We start from the raw sequence: 23183 nt of genomic DNA on the forward strand, positions 1-23183 counted from the left end.
GTTTACATTTTTTAACTCACCAACTGTAGTCTTCTAATGAGTTTGTGTTATTACCTTCTTTCTTTTCTCATCTCATAGGAAATTAAGTTTCAATACATCTTTATCTTCCATTCATTTTCATTTTTCATTTTGTACGATTTCAAATAATTGTTTACCAATTCAACATTATTAGAGTTGTTGGCTGTAGAATAAAGTGAAACAACTACTACAATAGTTATGATCCAAAAATTAGGTGAAAAACCTACAAATGACGAGGAAGCACCACATTTTAAAGTTGTTATCTTATTTTAACTCCAGGAATTGGTGAAGTATCTACCTTTTAGAAAAGTGATGTATGAGAAAACAAAAGAATTTGATGTAAATATTAATGATATGATATAACTATTCATGGACCTTATTTTCATGTGAAGCCTACACAATCTGAATTACATTAAATATGATTGAGTTATGTAGATGTATCAAGACAAGGTTTGAGCAAAATAATTTCTTTAGTTCAACATCACATGCCTTTGGGGGTTCCATTCCAACTAGTTTCCCCTTGGGATGTGATAAGGCCTTTGTGGTAAAACGTGATAAAACATGCAAAAATATTTGCAACCGTGTATAATAAGAACCTAGGGTAACATTACTTGTGATTTTTCTTTTCCAAAACATGGAAAATTAGTTTATTATAATTTAACTAAATGTCTATCTTATTATCATATATATTTTTATACATTATCAAGGAATCACCAATATTTCACAATGTTTTCTATTTTTTAAGAGATTAGCCAAGAATTTGCAATACCATATAACATAGTGAAAAATTCATCAAGATTTAACAAAAAATTATAATTCAATGAAAGATTCACCAAAAAATTATATATGTATATTATATCAATGAAAAAATAGCATATATATTTTTCTATATACCATGGGGATTTGCCCATTTATTATACATATAAATTTAGGGGGTTTCTTAAAATTTTCCCTGGATAACATCATCATCTTGAATCATATTGGTTCTTTAAAAGTTGTTTTTGTTAGGACATCTTTTGTTTTGAGGCTTACTTTTTACCTCAAAATTCCCCTAATGTATATGAATCGTTATAGGTTGTGGTTTTGTGATTTTGAAAGATATGATGGTAGTGTTGTTTTCTTAGGAGATGACTCAACATCCAAAATCCTTGGATGAGGAAAAATCATGTTGAATCTTAAAGGTGGAAGGATTATATCACTTCCTTGTGTTCTACACATCCCAATATTGGTTATGAATTTGATTTCTATAAACAAGATGAACAATACAAGTGTAAAAAAAGTGTTTGAAAAGGATACATGCAAGATGGTTTGAGGAGTTATGGTATTGTTAAGGGGAGTTTGGATTGGAACTTTTTGTAATCTATTTGGAAGCATGGTTAGTTATGGGTTCAATAGTTCTATTTCTCTTCAGAGTGGATAAAGATAAGGAAAACCCCCAATATCCTGTAGACAAAATATTGTGGTGTGGCATCTAAGGTTGGTGCATATCAAAGAGAAGGGTCCTCAAGTCATACACAATAATAGTATGGTAGAAGGTATGTCTAATTATTATTTGGACTTTGAAATATATGAAAATTATTTATATGGAAGTAGAATATGTAAGATTCTCCTATAATTCTACGAAATTAGAGGGAATACTACAACTAGTGCACAATGATGTGTTTTGATCTGTGTTAAGTCCATCATTACGAAAATATATGTACTATGTATCCTTTAAAGATTGCTTCCCAATGATTAAATATATTTATTTCCTCGGGAAGAAATATGAAGTATTTGATAAATTCAAAGAGTTTAAGGATATTTGAAATATCAGATAGAGAAAAAAATAAGGCGCTAAGGATATATAATAGTGGAGAATTATTTGGGAATGAATTTGAAGAATTATGTAAGAAATGCATTATAGTAATACAAAACAATACCCCATACACACCTCATGAAAATGGCGTTGCAGAAGGGATGAATAGGATGTGGATTGAGAAATCAAGGAGCATGCTCAATGGTGTCGAGTTAGGATATGGATTCTAAGAAGAGGAAATGGAAATTGCTTGTGAATTATTAAATATACCACCCTCATCAATGTTGGATACTAATACTCCACATGAGGTATGGAATTTTAAGAAACCTTATCTCAAAAATCTTAGGGTATTTTGTTGTGGTACTTATGTATAGGTTCCAAAGGAGAATGGGAGTAATATAGACAAGCGAACATAAAAGTGTATCTTTATTGGATATAAAGATGGTATGGAAGGTTTAAGCATTGGAAACCATAAACTAAGAAGATAGTCTGTAGTTGATATGTGGTATTTAGAGAAGTGAAAGATGTTGTCAAACAGGAAGTCTTACAAAGAGAAAAGGATCTGAAAAGTACAACTCTTGAATTAAAGGATGATGAATCAAACTCTATAGAAGAACATGAATCAAAAGAAGAAGAACCATAGACTCTGGAACTAAGGATATCGATTTAGGAAAGAAGGCAACCATAAAGTTATACTCTACATTATTTCCATTCAAAAATGTTCTTGTTTATTATTGATGGTGATCCTAGAATTTTTGGGGCAGTAGTGGATTTAGAGAATGGAAAACATTGAAAAAAGGCCATGGATGAAGAAATTATAACCATGAACAAGAATGCAGCTTGGTTTCTAGAGGAGTTGTTAACTGGAAGAAATACCAATGTTAGCAAATGGGTGTTGAAGAAGAAGCTAAATCCAAAAGGAAGAATGGAGGAATAGAAATCATAGTTTGTAGCAAAGGGTTATTCCTAGTTAGAGGGAATAGAATTTGGTGATATTTTTTCTTTTATTCCTAAGTTAAATTTTATTAGATTTATTTTATTTATTTTTGTTGCATTTAATCATGAATTAAAACAGGTGGATGTGAAGAAAACATTCCTTCATAGCTATTTGTTAGAATAAATCTACATGAAGAAACTAGAAGGATTTGTTGTGAAAAGAAGAAAGAGTTGGTATAAAAGCTCAAAAAGTCCATGTATGGGTTAAATAAATCACCAATGATGTGGTATAAAGAATTTAGTACTTATATGTTGGTACTTGTAACATCCCCTGGTCACTTAACTAGAGTGATACCACCACCACCACCACCATTACCATAGTCATAAATGATACATATACATAACATGACATATAACATTACATAATATCATGTAATATTAACCATAAACCATAAAACATGGACATGCATAAAACAAGTTTCAGATACTTATCTATTAAAATATGTCGACTAGTTGCAGAACTTGGATGTACCACCTAGCCATAGACCATGTTTCTCCACCTCTCTCAGTAGTTGGTCAACCCCAAACTAGGGCCATGAATCCACTATGAACATAGCTACTCAAGTAAATTACATGTTTAGTATTAAATATGAACAAGACCAAGATACCAAACCATGATAGTCACAAACTAATAAGCTTACATACCTCATCATCCCCAAACCCAAGTAGTGTACCCCCATCTTTTCCCTGACAATCCCTTATGTTGTGTGACTACATATAGGGGTATAAATCATTTGAGAAGGGATGTATTATGATCCTTGTGGCTTTGAGGAGTTCCTGCTACACTCAAGGATCTTAAGGTACCCTCTAGGCCCATATAGGGACCCTTGTCCCTCAGGGCTCAAGCCTTCCCTGATGCAACCCAAGGAAAACTGCCCTCATACCCTAGCCTACTAAGACTCCTTGGGGTACATTAGCTAAGGATATTTTGATTCTTCCTAGAATTAGGTCCACCATGATCCCTTAGCAGTCTTTGATGGGAAGGAAGTTGAATCTCTTTTATTCCATTCCTTTAATCTTTTATTTATAATATAGGATTATACTAGTTTATTATTATTCCTAAAGGTGAGATTAGGAATATTTTAACCATAATAGTGATTTGACTTAGGAACCATGTCTTGGTTTTGCCACCTAACCTTTCTTGTTTTGTGGAGTCCTAGCCCACTATACTATTTTTGTCCCTTGGCCTGGAGCCATGATGTCATTTATTATTACATGTGCACTTTACACATTACATTTCTCAATATTGTTGGCCTTTTAACACACAAGAACTCTAGCTTGACCACAAAAACAGCCTACCCCTAAAACACATTAGTAGACTATCCCACTAGCCCTAAAACACATTAGTAGACTAGCCCACTCACCTAACCCATAGAGGCACATATGCCTCAATAGAAACCAGCTCACTCACCTAATGATAATGAATACAAATACATACATGGGTCATCTTAGGGGTGTCACTATATCTATCTCACATGCTCACTCTATCACCCTCTCTTCCTCTTCCCCTCTCTTTCGCTTTCCCTCTGTCACCCACTCTCCCTCTCTTCCTCTTCCCTTTCTCTTCCTCTTTCCCTCTCTACCCCACTCTCCCTCTCAATTCCTTCCCCACTATACCCTCTTCATTCCCCCCCTCTCTCTCTCCATCTATTGTCTCTCCTTCACTCCCTCTCTCTCTCCACCCTCCCTTCACTCCCTTTCACTATCCCTCCCCCCATCCCTCCCTTAATACCCCCTTTACAAGAACCCATTTCGGTTCTATGTCTCCTTCTTCCCTCCCTCTTAGAGATTATAGACATAAGAGAATGCATGTGCTGTCAAAAATGTACATGTGGTTTTAAAAGTTCACACATGTTTTTCAAAATGCACACACATTCTTGAAATCATGCATGTACCTTTGGAAATGTGCATGCATTCTTAGAAGCGCACATGCACTTCTGAAAATGTGCATATGTTCTCGAAAAAACCATGATGGCAAGAATTTTTGTTGTTCTGAGGGGCATTGAGGCTATAGGATTAGGAGTGCATTTTTTTTTTTAAGAATACAGACATGTTATTGTGTGAACACATTTGTGATGTCCCCATTTCCACTTTTGATAACATCATTATCTTGCACGCACCCATATGTGGCACATAGTTAGATGAATTGTTCATTTCATGAGGACACCAAAATAATAGACCACCATGGAAGAGAAAGTATTGGACTAATGACCTATTTGAGAGTGCACCATCTTAGAAGAGGGATGCTAAAAGTAAGGATGATCATCTTCAAAGGAATTTTACTTTTGAGGTAGTCTAAACCGTATTTTTGTACATGTATGACATTTTGTTATAGCACTAGAGTTTTTTTGTCATGTACTTATGTGATGCAACATTTCTACGGTTTTTAAACCCTATGAAAGGCTAATGTTGTTATGTCGATCTTATGTGATATGAACTAGATGTTTGTGCCGGTGAAGACACTCCATTATTGATGCTTGATTATTGTGGTTCTTTGGTAGTGGCTACACTTTTTATAGTTTTTCCATTATTGATGCTTGGTTATTGTGGTTCTTTGGTGATGGCTACAATTTTTATGGTTTCCCTAACAACGGTTCCTAAGAGCTTATAGACTATATAGTCTTGTTATAGGTTGTATGTATTTAATGTAATTCATTTCTTTTATCTATACTATAAAGTTTCTACTTCTCCAAAAATGTGTAATATCACATTTGATCTCTAATTTACATTTGCTTCCTAATTAAATAATTTTTAATAAGTGTTGTTCAAGTTAATTTGACATATCATAAAAATGAATTTATTAAGTAATTCAACATATACTTGGAAGATAAGAGTGTATTCACAATGGTAAAAAAAACTAATCTCCAATCTAATATATGGCTGGAAAACTATGCCCTTAGGGTAACTTCAAACTTGTTGCTACTTAATATATAATAATTGGTGTCTCGGGCTATTTAATGTGTTGTGTCCCAGAGAAGTAAAATATTATTCATTTTTAATCCTATAAAAAAGATATATAACAAATAATCCATAAAATTTAGATTGAAAAAATATTAAATGAAAATTAAAACTTCTACATTTGCAGAAAAGGTCCTAATTCATAAATTTCTACATCTTCAACAATTATTTGTCCCACACACATATGAGAAGGTGGAAACATTGTTTGTTGTGATCATACCCGAGTTTGAGAAGCTTATTATTTTTGTACCCAATTTGTTTGGATTGGATTTGATGGTGATATTGTACACAATTTTCATTCATAACTGTTGAATCTTCCCACCTAAAATGCATAATTTTTCAAAAACAGGAGACCTTAATATGAAAATGTTCCCATTCCATGAAAGGAGACCTTAATACTTGCAGGCCTAGTACATGTATCTATATAGTTAATGATACTTGTAGGCCTAGTAGATGTATCTGTATAGTTAATGAAGGTAAGTAATCCGCCATTTTCCCATTACCTTTGAAAGTAACTAATTCCTAGTTGCTGCATCATTACAAACAACTTTTAAAATCTACTGAAATTCCTCTGATACGACAAGTTGTCACCCCATGCTCATACTTTCCCCCATAAACAAGAAAGAGGACGAGATAGATCTAACAGATGATGCAGCCATTGAGATCCTCACCTCTCACGACAATATATGATGAGTATCCTTCATAAGGCCCGTACCCATAATGGGGGTTCACTTGATGATGATACACAACTATTAGAGTCTCTACATCCACCTTCTCTTCTTTGGCAGGACCCATGCTCAGTAGCTCTCTGAATCCGAGTTTCATTAGTTTCTTTGCCAGAACCATGGGATCTGCTTCTCCGACCACAATTATCTCCCTCCGCTACATATCAGCTGTAACAGACTCTATGACTGCAATCAAATATGATATCACTACTAAAAAACCCAGAATTTCAATACCATATCACTACTAAAAGCCCAGAATTGTGATGCATAAAATATTGGATTTATTGTTAACCTTCAAGAGCTGCAACAACCCCTATACCATTTTTTTTCCTTGGCCTATAGTCGTTATGTCATTTATTACTACATGTGCACTTTACACATCACATTTGTCATGATCGTTAGCTTTTTAAAACACATACTCTCTCACTCGACCACACAAGAACTCTGGCCTTTAAACACATTAGTAGACTAGCCCATTGGCCTAACACATTTATACCCATGGAGGCACATATGCACTAACAAAACCTAGCTCAACAACCTAATGATAATGTGCACAAGTACATACATGGGTCATCTTAGGGGTGTCACAATATTGTCTCGCATGCTAACTCACTCTCTCACCCACTCTTCCTCTTCCCTTCTCTTCCTCACTGTCCCTCTCTCTCCCTTCCTCACTTTCAACCTTCTTTCCCTCTTTACCTCTTCCTTCCTTATTCTTTCTCTATACCTCCTCACCTCTCACTCATTCTCTCTCTCTCCCTCCCTCTCTCCCCCTCTCCCTCTCTCTCCATTTACCGCCTCTCCTTCACTCCCTCTCTCTCCACTCTCCTTCAACTCCCTTCCCCTCATTCTCTATCCCTCCCTCTACACTCCCTTGACATCTCCTTCACAACAACCCCTTTTGGCTCTATCTCTCCCTTCTCCCTCCCTCTTAGATATTATAGAAATAAGACAACGCATGTCCTTTCATGAATGTGAATGTGCTTTTAAAATTGCACATATGCTTTTAGAAGTGCACATATGCTTTTGAAAATGCACACACATTCTTGAAATCATGCATGCATTTTTTATAAAGTTCATGTATTCTTAGAAGCATACATGCACTTTTGAAAATGTGCATGTGTTCCTCAAAAATCGATGTTGGAAAGCATTTTTGGTTGTTCGAGGAGCATTAAGGCTATAGGATTAGGAGTGCATGTGTGTTTTTAAGAATGCATGTCCATTCTTGTGTAAGCACATTTGTGATGGCCCCATTTCCATTTTGAATATCATCATTATCTTGCTAGCACCCATATGTGGCACATGGTTAGATGAATAGTTCCTTTCATGAGGATACTAGAATAATAGACCACCATAGAAGAGGAGGTATTGGAATAATGACCTATTTGAGAGTGCAACATCTTCGAAGAGGGACACTAAGAATAATGAGGATCATCTTGGAAGGAATTTTATTTTTGTGTATTCTAAACCCTTGTTTTGTACATGTGCATCCTTCTATTATAGATTGATCCATGTGGGCCTTCGTTACTCGTATGGACTTATGTCCTTATTTTATGCTATACTAACATATTGTGTATATGAGGGAAGACAAAGCTCTTTTATTTATAATTCATCATTCTACTGTTTTATTTGTACTTTTCATAATATGAGGAGTCATGAGGAAAGATTAGGTGAAGACACGGGCAAAGAGAGACATTTTGGATATTCACGGGGAGATAGCTCTTTTGTGATGCTAAGGTTTGCACTATACCTATAAATCCTAGATAATAACAGGACATGAGAGATGTTCATGTTTCTTATGGCTCTTGTTGTAGAGATAGAGTTTCTTCTCTAGTAGAGGATACAAAGAGTGGATCCAACTCAATACATGACCGTGAAGCCTTGTTCCTGCAAGACATGAGTTTAGGCCACAAATCATGGAGAGACTAATTTTATGATTTTGAAGCTTTTCATGGAAGAAGATTGTATTGTTATATCCTTTATGTCCCATGGAGGTTTTGATGGTTGAGTACTTGATGATAGTGTTAAAGATTTATAGTTTGAGGATTCAAAGCCTTGGATGTACTTGTAGATTTGGAGGGTAGCACTCGAGTATTTTCACCATGTACTTGTGTGATACACGATTGCCGAGGTATGTAGACCCCATGAAAGACAACAATGTTGTTATGGAGATATTATGTGATAGAAACCAGATGTTTGAACTAATGAGGACATTCCATTATTGATGTTTATTTATTGTGGATCTTTGGTGATGACTAAGGTTTTTATGGTTTCCCGAATTGTGCTTCTTTATAGCTTATAGATTGTATCATTTTGTGATAAATTACATGTATTTAATGAAATTCATTTCTTTTATATATATCATGAAGTTTCTACTTGTCCAAACATATGTAATATCATATTTGATATCAAACATTTTCTCCCTAATTAAATAATTTTTTAATAGTTGTTTTTCAGGTTAATTTTACATAGTATAAAAATAAATTTAAGCGATTTAACAAATACTTAGAAGATAAGAAAGTGTATTTACAATTGTAAATAAACTTATCTCAAATCTAGTATATGGGTGGAAATGGGTGGAAAAGTGTGCTTTTAAAATAACTTGAAACTTGTTGCTATTTAACGTATAGTATCTTTTCTCTTAGACTAATGTATTTGGTTCAAATGAAGTGAAATATTATTCAGCTTTTCGCACCATAAATTAGTATACAAAAAACATCTTTTCTGCATCTTCATCAATTATCTATCACACTCAGGTGTGATTATAAGTTGTAGAGCTTGTTTCCCGTTCTCACGCTTGAGTTTGAGAAGCTAATTCTTTCTCTAACAAATTGATTAGATATTGATATTTTGATTTGATAGTATTTGTATTGGATTTGATGGTGATATTGCACACCATTTTATGCATTATTGTTGAACTTTCCAATCTAGAATGGATAATTTATATAAAAAACACTATCAACTCTTTTAAGGAGACCTAAATAATACGTAAATGTTCTCCATTCCATGAGCGGATTAAAGGCAACGCAATTTTTTTTGGATTGAGAAATAAATTTGCGCTTACACTGTTCATCATTATCGTTTTTCTTGCTAATCATCTTGATAAAACACCAGCAAAATATCCCCTTTATGCGGCCTTCTCCCAATGTAACAAAAACAAATTTGGAGGTATCATCTTCTTGTAGTGTAACAAAAACAAATTTCGAAATAGTAAATTTTAGCTCTGTGATTCAAATAATTTTATAAGCATTAAATTCAGTTGTAGTCCCACCATGGTTCATAGAAGGGATTTTTCCAAATAGTAAGTTTGAGCTTTGTGATTCAAATAATTTTATAAGCCTTGAATTCAGTTTAATATTAAAAGCACATCTACAATCTCATAAAAATTGTAAAATAATAAAATTAAAATTAAAAAGAAGATCGAAGGATAGCTATAAACAGCCCAGTGGTTCGCACGAGAATCTATTTCTGGGCCTTTGCCGGCTGTTTATCCCACGCTTCCCTTCAATTAGCCACTGAACATCCTTTGGTGATGTTATCTGCAATAAATAATTGCAGGCCTAGTACATACATCTGTACATTTAATGAAGGTAAGTAATCCCCCATGTCCCATTATCTCTGAAAGTAACTAGTTCCCAGCTGCTGCAGCATCACAAGCAGCTAACATCGTCTCCTGAAATTCCCTTGAGACCACCGGTTGTCTCCCCCATGCCCATACTTTCCCCCATAAAGAAGAAATAGGACGAGATAGGTCTAACAGATTGTGCAGCCATTGGGATCCTCACCTCTCACGACAGTATATGAAGAGTATCCTTCATAAGGCCCGTACCCATATTGGGGATTCACTTGATACACAACTGTCGGAGTCTCTGCAGCCGCCTTCTCTTCTTTGGCAGGACCCACGCTCAGCAGCTCTCTGAATCCGAGCTTCATCAGTTTCTTTGCCAGAACCACGGGATCTGCTTCTCCGATCACAGTTATCTCCCTCTTCTGCATATCAACTGCAACGGACTCTACGCCTGCAATCAAATATCATATCACTAATCAAAACCCAATTCTCATTGTAACGAGAATTGCAATGGATAAATATTGGATTGATAGTTACCTTCAACAGCTGCAACAGCTCTCATGGCCCTTCTCTTGCTTTTCTCATCTTCCATCGCCACTTTCAGCACCATTTTCTGCAAATATAACACATGCAGGGCCATCATTGTCAGTTAATCGTTTCGATAATTCATGATTGCAGAATTTCTAAATCGATGATTCTGATTCAACAGAGTTAGAGTTAGAGTAGTGACATACCTTCATATTTGACAGCTTTCGAAAACTGTCAGTGATATGTGCAGAAGGCAAGCAGAAATTAATCGAATGGCACTGGGAGCCTTCAGGTTAATGAAAGCTCGAAGGGTCACGAGCTCAGAGGAGTTGGCGTGAATGAAGGAGAGCCTACCCATATAAATCGTTGTGCTTTGTGCAGAAGAAGAGCTGTGCTACGCGGGCGGCGGCGCGTTTAAACGCGTCGGAAAGACGCCCAAGTCAGTACTCGGCAGAATCTTTGACGACAGGGAAAAGTAGCTGCCATAGGTGGTGGGTTCCACCAGCAGTGGAACGGGTCTTCTAAAGGTTCTGGAGTTCCCAGTTCCACGTAGAAGGTGAATAATTGCAGTTCCCAGTTCCACGTAAAAGGTGAATAATTGCAGTTCCCAGTTCCACGTAGAAGGTGAATAATTGCGAACAATAATTGCGAACTTCCGTATATGAATACGGAGGCTAACGGAATCTTTCGGTAAGATATAATATGGCGATATGATAATATTTGCGGTCAAATAAATAAAGATCTCCCGAGTTCGAGTCTTGCACTAAATTGATTAATATTTAGTAATTAGCGATTTTAAATCAATATTAATATTTTAATAAAAAATAAATAATGAATTTAGATTTCTGCTGCGAAAACTTTTGTAGACACACATATCTAAACACATGGTTTAAAAATCGAATTCAGTTGCATATATTGAGTTTTGTTTTAGTGTTTTATATGTATAACCATTGATGAGTAATAATGAAAATAATCTTGATTAATATTTATTAATAATTATTAGATAAAAAATAATTTATTCAACTTAAAAAATAAAATATAAAATATTACTTAAATTTCTTTAGAATATTATTTAGAGTTTGAAAAGTGTTATGAAAAACATTCCAAACTGATTATAATTTAAAATTAAGTAAATATAAATTACAAAACTTATAAAATATTTTAAATTATAATAATTTAATTATAATATATATTTTTTTATGTTTAGAAGTAATATTTTGTTTTTATTTTTAAAAGATATTTTATTTTTTATTTCAAACACACAGTAGTTATGAATAGTAATTATGAAGGTGAAAATGATTTTATATGTTTATTTAATATTAATTATTAAAATTAAGTTTTAATTAGCAGAACTAATTGAGGATGGGCCTCGTAAAGAAGCCACTTGGGATAAAACGTACTTCATGAAAATTGTTGCGCCCATACTAGGGAGAAGAGACATGCTAAAATATAGTCATTAGATGCCCCTAAATCGTGCTTTCTCAAACAACACTTAAATCTAAAAAACACAAACAATTTGACAAACTATATATAATTAAATGTTTGATAAAAAATTATTCCTAAATACATGGTTTATACCTGACTACAATACATGAGAGTTTATTGTGAGTTTAACAATATTAGTTAACCCTACTTTGGAGGCAATCGACAAGTTACTTCAACCGTTAGTTGGTGAACAACATCTCGGAAAGTTCTGAGTCAAACTCAACGATTGTGACTGTGTCGTGACTAAATCAAAGGCGTGGCCGCCCTGGGTGCCCCTTCCGTCATGCCAAAAAGTACAGACAAAGAACAAAATGACATTTTTTTCAACAAAAAGTTAGAATCTCACCCAAAAAACTCTGCAAAAAACAAAATGTCTTTTTTTCCAACAAAACCAAAGTCATTTTTTTGTAATGAGACTTTTTTTAGTTTTTGAAATATATATTTTAATGTGTGGATTATTTATCCATATCATTAAATAGTTAATCTTGTTTTTTCTTTCACTAATTATTACCTAATTTTTTTTTCACTAATTATTACTTAATTATGTGATAGGCAAGTACTTTCAGCAGTCTAAATGTTTGAAGGACTTTGGAAAATGAATTTGGTTCTTATGACATGGGATTATTCTCATTTTAATCATTCACATGGTTAGAATTTTGTTTTTTTACTTTTATAATTAAAATTTATCTAATGGTATTTTACATTCACATCTATAACATTCTTTACATCCACTCCATATTCTTATATGGAGTATTTTTATGATTAATTTTAGATTAAATTAGATAAAAGTTATAAGAGGAATATTTTATATCATCTTAATGGTCAATGGTTTCATTATACTTTTTTATCACGCAAGTTTATAAAATTGACTAGAGTAATCTCCCCATTTCAGTATATTCTTGTAAAGGAATTTGTTCATAAACAATGTCAACAATTTGAAATTTTTATGTTGAATAAGTTAAAAAGTTAAAAAGTGGAATCAAAAAGCAAATGAGAAGTGGGAGGAGAAAGAAATATCGTAAGAGAGATATTAAAGAAAAACTAATGTATTTTTTTGATGTTATGTAAATATTATTATTTTTTCTTATCAAAATTATTTGTTTATGTATTTAAGCTATATATATGTGCGAGTGCTTTTTATCTATCACATGTAATGTTGAATTCTAAGATGAAAAATGATGACTTGAATTTCAATTATGTTATTTTTTTGTGTAAGCTTGGTAGTACTTTCTCTATTAATATTATCAAACCATAGTAATATCTTTAACAAAAATTATAGGTGGCCTCAACTTGCCCGTAAGAAACTAGGTTGTCACATGTCTGCATTAAATGTTGTCCAAAATTTAAATAAGTTTTTCAACACGATCTAGGCAACATTAGTTGTTTTATCTACTTTTAATTTCAATTTAGAAAAGTAAAGGCTAACCGAAATATAACAAAATTCTGATTAGAGACATGTTTCACTCGTCATATGAATCCACCGGGGCTGGGGATTTTGCACTAGACCCCAGGATTTCGCTCCTCTTCATATCTTGTATGCTTTGCTCGATCTTGTTCAGTGCGAGATTGTTTCTGTACACTTGTATCTGGACTGCAACAATTTCTCTATGAAGATCCTTCATGCTGGGCTTCGTTGTTCGGGCCTCCTCTTGTACCTCTTGTTCCTTGTATAGTGTCATTACTCGGGCTACTATGTTCTTCATAACCCAGTATTGCTGGATTATTTATCGAAACAACATGTGTTGGCCTCTGGTGTTCCCTGGATCTTTCACCATGGCTTCCCATTCTTTTGTCTCTATGTCCTGATTGGTTATGCTGTCATTAAGTTCCCTCTCCCACTCTACAATTTGAGCTCTTACCTCTGGCGGATTGCCAGCCATATACGCGTTTATGAGGGTCTACATGTGCTCCTTCCCAGTCCTTCTGTCTCTTTTGTTAGGGCCTCTGCTGGAGGTTGCTTCCCCTCCCTTTTTTCCTTTCCCTGCATTCCATGTTCCTCTAGTTCCTCTTTTACCTGCCTCTTTTCCCTCTTTTGCCATACTGTCTTCGTTCCTACGTTGTTTTTCTTTTCCTGAGTAGCTCGCCAGTATCAGCTTGCTTGCTGGAACATGATTTAGGATCCGGACCTCCTCACGGTGCTACACCCTAGTTTTTTTAATACCTAAAACATTAACAAAAGAAATTTCTTTATCAGTCAGAATTCATTTACACATAGTGGTCTTAATTTTCTCTACCCCGGGCTTGTCCACTCGCTCCAGGCCTGGAGACTTGGGGTTTCCCTCCTTCTCCCCCGGTTTCCCCCCTACCTTCTCTGGGACTAACAAGCTTCGGCCTCCCGAATCCTCTCCTCTCTGCTTATTCCCTCCCCAGCAAACATGAACATGCGGGTCAGCATTTACAGATTTGCAGGAGTCCCAAGTTTGGGTTTCCTTATCAGCATTCAAGGTTGTGTTTGAGGTTCCGGTCCAGGACTCTCTCCTCTCAGGTGCCCTCGCCCGAATTTTACCCCTGGTTATCCCATGAGGTCCGCACCCGTCAGCCAGCTTTGTGCTCAAATTGAGCTAGGCTAACCATAACCTTGCTGCATTGACCATGATGGTTCCGGGCTCCCTACCTGTGATGATTCTTTCTTCCTTCCCATGCCTCAGGTACCACCTGGCCAGAGCGGCAGGCTTCCTACTATCTCCATTATAGAATTCCCAATGGACATCCCAATGCGCCTCATCCCCTCAATTCCCATCTACCCAGAGATAAACTATAGATTTCCTGAGAACCCTCACCCTAGCAGCATTCCAGGCATAGAATCTCCAATCAGTCGGGTTAGAATCTTAGACAACCCATGTCCTGACTTGTTCTGAGTCTTAACTTCCCTCAACCCACTCCCCAAATTCCTCTAAATAATTCATTTTTGTGATGCAAGAGAGAAGGGAAACCGGAGTAACATACCAATAATTTGTGACGAAGCCCGTTATCCTCTCGATGTCCTCCAGCTCACATCCACCACCTTCTGATGCATGTTATTTCTCCTTCTCCCTTTGCATGCAGCTATCTTCTCTCCTGTCTTCCTTTGCCTCTTGTTCCTTTGTCCAGTTACCCCACCTAACTTCCATATGCCCCCCCATGTGCTCTCTTCCTCTTCCTGCCACCCAATCTTTCATTCGATTTCCTTGGAATGAGGTTCCCCTAATCCTTCCATTACTTCACTAGTGCCATCGACTGCTCCTGCCATGGGTTTCTTCTTGACACTGTGCCACTTGTCGTTGTTGGTTTGCCAGCCCTCTCGCTTAGCCCCAAGCCTTTGTCGCTCTCTTCTATCCTCGTCCACATCTATACTAGCTCGGTGCCCTCCTTAGCCCTTCATTGTCCTATGTGTTGCCCCACTTGTCGTCGCGTCCTCCCACATCCCAATACCCCATCTGTCCTTAGGCCTGAGTGGTTGGCTTCTGGCACCTCTACATCCCCTCCCCTTTGGCCCACCTCATCTGTCGTCTCCCCTTCTCCCCTGCCACACCCCGATCTGGGGGAATTTCAATTATGTTATTAAGGCATCCATAATTTGCAAAAAAATTGTATAGGTAAACATCAATTTACATAAATATTCAAACAAAATTAAAGTTAATTTTATATAAAATTCTTATTATATATCTTCTAAACAATATATTGAAATATTTTCTTAAATGTATAGTATATTTAGACTTGATATCTGTTCAAAAATTGTAGTATATTTGTATTCTAATTATAATACTTATCTTATATGTAAACAAGTTTTTCTTCCATTTTATTTTATCTAAAAATGTTTGGATGTTATTAATTTATTAAATGATCATTATATGTTAGTGTTTCGATTAATGTTATTTTTTTTTTTCTATTATATTTTTTTCCTTGAATAAAATTAATTAATCTCTAATTTGCTTTTTCAAACAATAATCCAAATACTACAATTTTTCTTTTAAGTTTGGAAGATCTTTTTCATTTCATTTTCAAAAATAGGCAAACAGTAAAAAATTAGCATCCATGGTCAGATGGCCTCAACTTTCCCATTGGGAAACTAGGTCTGTTGGTCATCTGACTGCATTATAAGCCATCCAAAATCTAACAAGTCTGAGAATGTCCAGTAAAGTACTATGAACCTGAATGTCCTTATACCTCCTACTAACTATATCCCTATGAAAGAAAAAGAATTTCAACACTATTAATCTATACATATCAAAGTTGACTAACATAACTAAACAGTAAGACACGCTAATCATTTGAGGACTAAATTGGTGTCAGATCTTTGGCAATGGATCATGGTAGCTCAGGTTGTGAAATACATGGAATGTGTCTTTCAATGCGATCGAACCAAACATTTTGTTATTGTAGCTGACACTAAATAAGCTAAAATTCCTCATGAATATCCTGAATTTTAGTTGTTGACTCGACCTTCCTGGTAAGAGATGATGAAAATTCTTTCTCTAGGATGGTTTTTGTCATCCGAAGGACATATAGTGTCTCTTGGTATTGGGAGCTACGACCTTCGGTATGTCCATGGTCTAGAAGGAAAGTTTTCCATTCCTCGAACTCTACCTCATTATCCACCACCTACTGAATCACTTATTTTTCCTATCCTTCTATCAATTGTCTTGCATGGGGGAGTGTGTTTGACTAGTAAGAATCAACAAAAAAAATTTATTTGGTTCAGAGTCATTATGTGGCCCCTGACTCTAACCGGCCTAGAGTTGGGCAACTCTCTTCCATTCACATTATTTTTGTTGCAGCCTCTTCCCCCCAGTTCTTAGTTGGGGTAGGGTGGGTTTTCATGCCATATCTTGAAACCAACTATTGAGATACTAATCAATAAATTGTAGTGAATATTCCACTGGACAATTTTTCACAATGGATCTGATAATAACATATTAAAATTTTGAATTTTTACACTATTACAGTTTTATTAAACTTCTACATTTGTAAATTTCAATGGAATTAGTGCATGCATGCAAATAGAAATTATGGAAAAAAGCAGAGAACGATAAAATAAGCTCATAAACACACATAATACACAAGATATGCTATAGTAAACCATTTCAGGATAAAACCTAGTTGGAAGTTGAACCCGCTTCACTCTCTTTGTTTGTTTGGAAAATAAGGCTGGAGGTACAAATAAGTAATGTTTTTGGCTCATGGGATGGCACAATAGACATATCCGCTCTATGTTCTCTACTTCCTATCTCCCCTAGTTGTCTTTGTTCAACTATGGAACAAAATGTTCTCGAAAGAATGGAATGCCTCTTCCTCCTAGTGGACTAGTTATAACACAACCAGATAACCTACTAGTGGTCACGTTTGACTACATCAACTCTTAACTAGAGTTACAATATAGACTCTTCTAGAGTATTTTACATCAAAGACATGTAGCTAGCCCCTTCTCCATGAATAATGGGGGCTAACATGACATCCTCCTGAATTAGATGTGTCAAAACATGAATGCCAACTTCTTAGTGTTATAACACTTGAATACATACTCTGATTGATGCGCTTATTACATTGTTGCAAAGATCCTTATGTGTAGAATATCATGAAAAATATTTATCCCAAAAAAAATAAAAAATTATGCCTAAAAAATCTCCCATAATATTTGAGACCCCATTTTGCCAAATTGTGTCCTGCTGGTAAAAATGGTCCTGTGAGCTTATTCCTCGACTTTTTCCACTCTGAATGCATCGAGATAGATGGAAAACAATATAATGATCCAATATGGATCAAACCTCCCAATTTTGGGAGGATTTTCGTCCCCAAAAGATTTGACTGAATGAGATGAGGAATTTTTTCCTCCACCTTCTTTCTAGTGTACCATTTAGCTTTGCTTGTAAGTTGTCCCCAAGGAAAATTTTTAGGATGGGAAATTTTCTTGAAGTTTAAAAACATTCGCTAATCTCACCAATCCCCAATGTGCAAACTATAAAATTTGTGTTGATATATTTGTAAAATTATTCAAATTTATAATGATTTTATATATAGACTCTATATAATGTTGGCGATTTTTAAGGTAAAATAATTTTATATTCTAAAATTTGGGCATCTTTTATAAAATTGGAAATTGGAAAATCTTTTTTGTGGAAAAATCATGGAAAATTAGCTCAGTGGGCGAACATTAGCCCCTAAAATTTTCCATGGTTGTCCCTTTAACCCGATATGTAAAAGGTTATGTTGCCCCTATCTTATAGTTCTATACCTCTTCTGCAAAATTGTATCTTCTTTCAACTCTGCCTAAGCATCTAGTGCCAATTCCTTCACAGAATGTAGGACTTGTTCCTCCTCCTGATCTAGCATGGACGACTCATAGAGTTTCAAATGCTCTGTATTCACAACTGAGTAAATGTGCATATACGATGGTAAATTGGGTCGATAGGAATTATAACCCACCTTTTCTAGTATTTGAAAGGGACCATACCGCAGATCCTTGATTTTCTTACCAGGCCCCCACAACCTCTCCTTGTTCAACTCTAGCCATAGTTTGTCTGCCACCTTGAACAATTTCTATGTTTTGTGTTGGTAATGCCTAGCCTTATACTTCTCCTGTGACTTCTGCAGTGTATCTTCTACCTGTAGATGGATCTACCTGATCTTCCCTATAGATTTTTAAGCCCTCAAAGCATCTCCTGTAATATTTTCCCTCACTCCTCCTTATTTTACATATGCAATATCCAAAGGTGAAGGTGGAAAATATCCAAAACAAGTCTCAAATGGGGACTTTCTTGTAGAAGTGTGGACTTCTCTCTTGTAAGAATGTTCTATATATACCATATTTTAATCCCATGTCTTCATATCCTTATGGTTGTATCCCCTCAGAAGTTGCGCCAAATCCTTGTTGACTTACTTTCGTCTGCCCATCTGTTTATGGATGAAATGTTGTAGATATCTTCAACTTTGTTTCCATCTTCTCACAGAATGTAGTCCAGAATACACTGAGGAATATTGTTCAAAGAATAAATTTGTTTTCTCTTGTCCAATGATGGTCCTTTTACAGGGCATCAGAACACATATGTTGTTGAACCTCTCAACTACCACAAATATATAGTCATGTCCCTTCATGGTTGTTGGTAAACCTTACACAAAGTCCATATAAATTCTTTCCCAAGGACGAGTAGGTAAAACTAAGGGATGATATAGACCTTGTTTCCTATTGCTAGGATTGTTGGTACAACAAAGAATGCATCCTCTTATGAAACTAGCAACCCGCTCTTGCATCTTGGGCTAATACACATATGTGTGCAAGTTAGCCATGCTCTTTGCTACACTAAAGTGACCTGCAAACTTATAGGTGTGAGCCTCTCTAATCAACTACAATCTCTCACCTTTAGGAACACATATCTAACTCAACCTGTAGAGTCAACCATCTTGCAAATGGTAGTCAAGGGTGTTGTCACAATCATGCATATGACTCTGACTCTGCAACTATTGATACACCTGATTAAATTCCTCATCCTCTGAATATGTCTCTTTGTATGCATCATGGGTGAATGGATCCATGTGCATATGAGTCCCCAAAGCTATGATCTTTGATTGGGGTAGCCTTGAAATCATGTTTCCCAACTTGTTTGCACTACCCTTCTTATACTTGACCACCAAATGAAACTGTTGTAAAAACCCCATCCACTTGTAATGCCTGGTTTGTTGTAGCTTACTCTGGGCTTGCAAGTACTATAATGACTAGTGATATGTGTGGATTACTGTCTCCTTTCCCATCAGATAGTGCTTCCACTTCTTCATAGCTTGCACCATGGCACATAGCTCCTTGTCATAGGTAGGGTAGTTACGAACCGGCCCATCAAATACTTCAGAATGGTAGAAAATGAGCCTTCCTCTCTGCATCAAGATAACTCCCATAACATACTCACTCGCATCTGTCTCCACTTCAAAGGGGCGCTGCAAGTTTAATAATGTCAAAAATAATTCTTAACTGATCTTCTTTGTTATCTCCTAGAAATCCTTTTGCTAAACTTTTCCCCACTAGAAAATCTTTCCACTTGTTGTTATGGGGTGGAGTAGTCCTGCTACTGCTAAAAATGAGGCTATGAAATTTCTCAAGTATTTTGTTGCCCCAATGAAACTCATGACCTCAAAAACATTAGTAGACACCAACCATTTCATGATGGCCTCCATCTTGGAAGGATATATCTTCATTTCTCCTCCACTAATAAAATACCCCAAATACACCAAGCATTATTGTTGGCTTGATGGGGCCTGACCCAGGTTCAGAGTTAATTAAACAAACAAATCCATGTACTACTGGCCCTTTCAACAACATGCCACGGAGCGCGGACTGAGGTCTCACTCGAAGCAGTATGGGGGGATGCTGGAACCAAGTTTCCACACCTTGAGATGTCTGAGGGGTCGACGTAGTCCAACTAGGAATGTCTTCTTGCAGGCCACTTTGTGCACTTTCCTATCCTGTGAGACCTTCACGCTCTGTTATAATCGCCTTTGTGCAACCCTAATCACGGGTTGAGGTGATTTCGCTCTGCTAAGGCAACGAGCTGCGCTCTTTCCCTAAGTTACACTGTGGATCTTACTTATCTTCTTATAACTGTTAGTTAACTTCGTGTAAACATATACTTATCTTATACTCGCTTATTCAACACATTCATATAAGTTCGCACATTAAATAAACAATAAACTTGCAATTCATACCCAATATACTTCAATGCATAAAATAGGAAAAGGATACACATAATGATAAGAAACTTCTCTTTATTATTTTCTCCAACGGTTACAGACTCGACTCACCCTACGCACTAGGCTGCATGGGTTCACGCACTCAGCTGTGAACTACTAGGCCTCTGCGCAGTCAGCTGCGGACTACTAGGCCTCTATGCACTCAGCTACAGAGCCTTCTCCTACTCTACAACTCAAAAGACTCGACTCTACACTTCAACTTAGACTCAATGATTCATCTTCTCTTAGATTCATCGATGTCTCTTTTACACTTAGAACCTCACTCTATTTATACAATCCCATGGTCCACGGACCATGGGTAGAACTCTCAAGTCAACATTACATTACAAAAGTAAGGGCGGACAACCCTATGACTCAATTACAACTTCGTGCTCTGTGCCCACAAACCACGGAGTCTTTACATCGGACTTAGTCAAAACTTGGGCTTTAAGCCCCAAAACTTGCTTTGGGGGATCCCGTGCCCAACAGGCCCCCAAAAACAAACATCGTGACTCACCCTCAAGTCACTCTGTTGGTGCAGAGATCTTCACGCAGAGACCTCCCAAACCTACTGGAACCGCTACAAGATCGGCAACACACTGAGCAGCTGCCTGCAGTACTTCCCGAACGCGGTAGTTAGATGGTTGGGCCACCTGTGTAGAGCTTCAACTGACTACCATTTACTTTTCTTGTGTATAATTCACCATTTAGTTTCACCAACTGCACTGCGCCACCATCTGTGATTTCCTTAATAACATATGGTCCCATCCAATGCGTTTCGAGTTTCCCTGGGAATTTATCGAACTTGTTGTCCTATAACAGCACCAAATCATTCACCTTAAACGTGCACAACTTGATATGTCGATCATGCCATGCCGTTTTGCATTTCTTTTGTACCTGCTAATGAAATCTTGCCAAAAACTGTTCTTCTTCGAGTTCCTCCAGTTGCACGAGCCTCTCCTCCAGGGCTCCATGGTCCGTCATACCTGTGAGCACTACTATTCTAAGACTAGCCACGATATACTCCATCGGCATTACGACTTCCACTCCATAGACTAGCCTAAAAGGTGTCTGTCCCGTCAGTTTCTTACATGTGGTCCTATAAGCCCATAATACTACGAGGACGCGCAGGTCCCAATCATTTCACTGTGCATTGCATACTTTTGTCAGCACAGTCTCCAACACTTTTTTAAATGCTTCTTCAGTCCCATTAGCCTATGGGTGATACAACGTGCTTTTCTGATGATACACCTAAAACGCTTCTGTCAACGGGCTGATTGTTTCATTCAGGAAATGTGTACTTTGATCGCTCATCAAGATCTTCGGATAGTCGAATCGTTTTAGGACATGTTCAAACATGAACTTTGTGGCCATCAAGGTCGTCCAATTGTTTACTGGTTGTGCTTCTGCCCAACGCATCAGGTATTTTGTCGCAGTAATAATATATCGATCACCCACTTTTCAAAGGGCTACAACGTCATTTACGAATTCAAAGGCATCTCATCCCTCCGCGATGGATTGCCCATTCTTTGACATACATCACATGCCTTGCAATGTGCTTTTGAGTCCTGATGAAGGGTCAGCCACCACAACCTTGGGTGGAGAATTTTTTGCGCAGTCGCTCTCCATGCATAATGACCTCCTGTAGGACCCCCATGAGTGTCCGCAATGATACTACTTCGTTCAAACTCTGGTAAATACCTTTGCAGTATCTCATCATTCCCCATCTTATACAGATGCCCTGTAATGATAGAAAAGTCTGTTGCATGCACCACTAGTTCCTTCTTCTGCTGGACAGAGTAACCTTTTGGCACAATTCCAGTTGTTAGAAAGTGGATTATATCTTCAAAGTGTCCATGCACTACGCGCACAGTAAAAAGTTGCGCATCGGGTAGTCCTTCCTCCAAACTGGTAGGTTCCTCCCCTGTCTCAATGTGTGACAAGTAATCTGGTCCCACGTTCAATCACCCAAGCTTCATAACAACTTCAAAATCATATTCTTGGAACAATAAGAGCCACCTGCATATGCACCCCCCCAACACAGGCTTATTGACCAAGTATTTCAGCGCAGAATGATCTGTGTACATCTTGAAGTTTCCTCCTAGAAGATAGTGCCCATATTTCTGGAGCGCGTACACCATAGCCAGTCCCTCGCTTCAGTGGTGGAGTAATTCTTTTCAGCTTTAGATAGTCTACAACTCACGAACGTGATAGGGTGATCCAAGCCTTCTCCGCCATCCTGTGTGAGAACTACCCCCAACGCTATGCACAACGCATCAACATGAACATGAAATTCTTTCTTCCAGTTTGGGAAGACAAGAATTGGCACAGTAACCATCTTGTCCTTCAATATATCTAGGCTATTCTTATAGTCATCGTCCCAGAAGAACGTGACATCCTTCTTCAGTAGCTTTTC

The 23183-nt window shown here is 36.8% G+C and overlaps 1 protein-coding gene across 1 annotated transcript; it reads right to left on the minus strand.

Annotated features, from left to right (window-relative positions):
• Window positions 1-9874: 9874 nt before the first annotated feature.
• Window positions 9875-10951, minus strand: LOC149177246 (heavy metal-associated isoprenylated plant protein 39-like). Its single transcript, XM_089423352.1, has 3 exons — window positions 10795-10951; window positions 10598-10673; window positions 9875-10511 (listed from the first exon to the last, which is right to left on the minus strand). Exons 1-3 carry the CDS (start codon window positions 10798-10800, stop codon window positions 10246-10248), a joined length of 348 nt encoding a protein of 115 aa, XP_089279478.1. The 5' UTR covers window positions 10801-10951; the 3' UTR covers window positions 9875-10245.
• Between the last annotated feature and the right edge of the window lie 12232 nt (window positions 10952-23183).

The sequence above is a fragment of the Pinus tabuliformis genome, chromosome 4_1 (assembly GCF_031772625.1).
Source record: "Pinus tabuliformis cultivar Carrire ecotype Pingquan chromosome 4_1, CPIR1, whole genome shotgun sequence".
Classification (NCBI taxonomy): Eukaryota; Viridiplantae; Streptophyta; class Pinopsida; order Pinales; family Pinaceae; genus Pinus; species Pinus tabuliformis.

What these genes read in the sequence shown, in the direction of transcription:
- LOC149177246 (XM_089423352.1), bottom strand. An exon ending in AGCTGTTGCAGCTGTTGAAG is followed by an intron (nt 10,512 to 10,597) that starts GTAACTATCAAT and finishes ATTTGATTGCAG; the next exon opens with GCGTAGAGTCCGTTGCAGTT.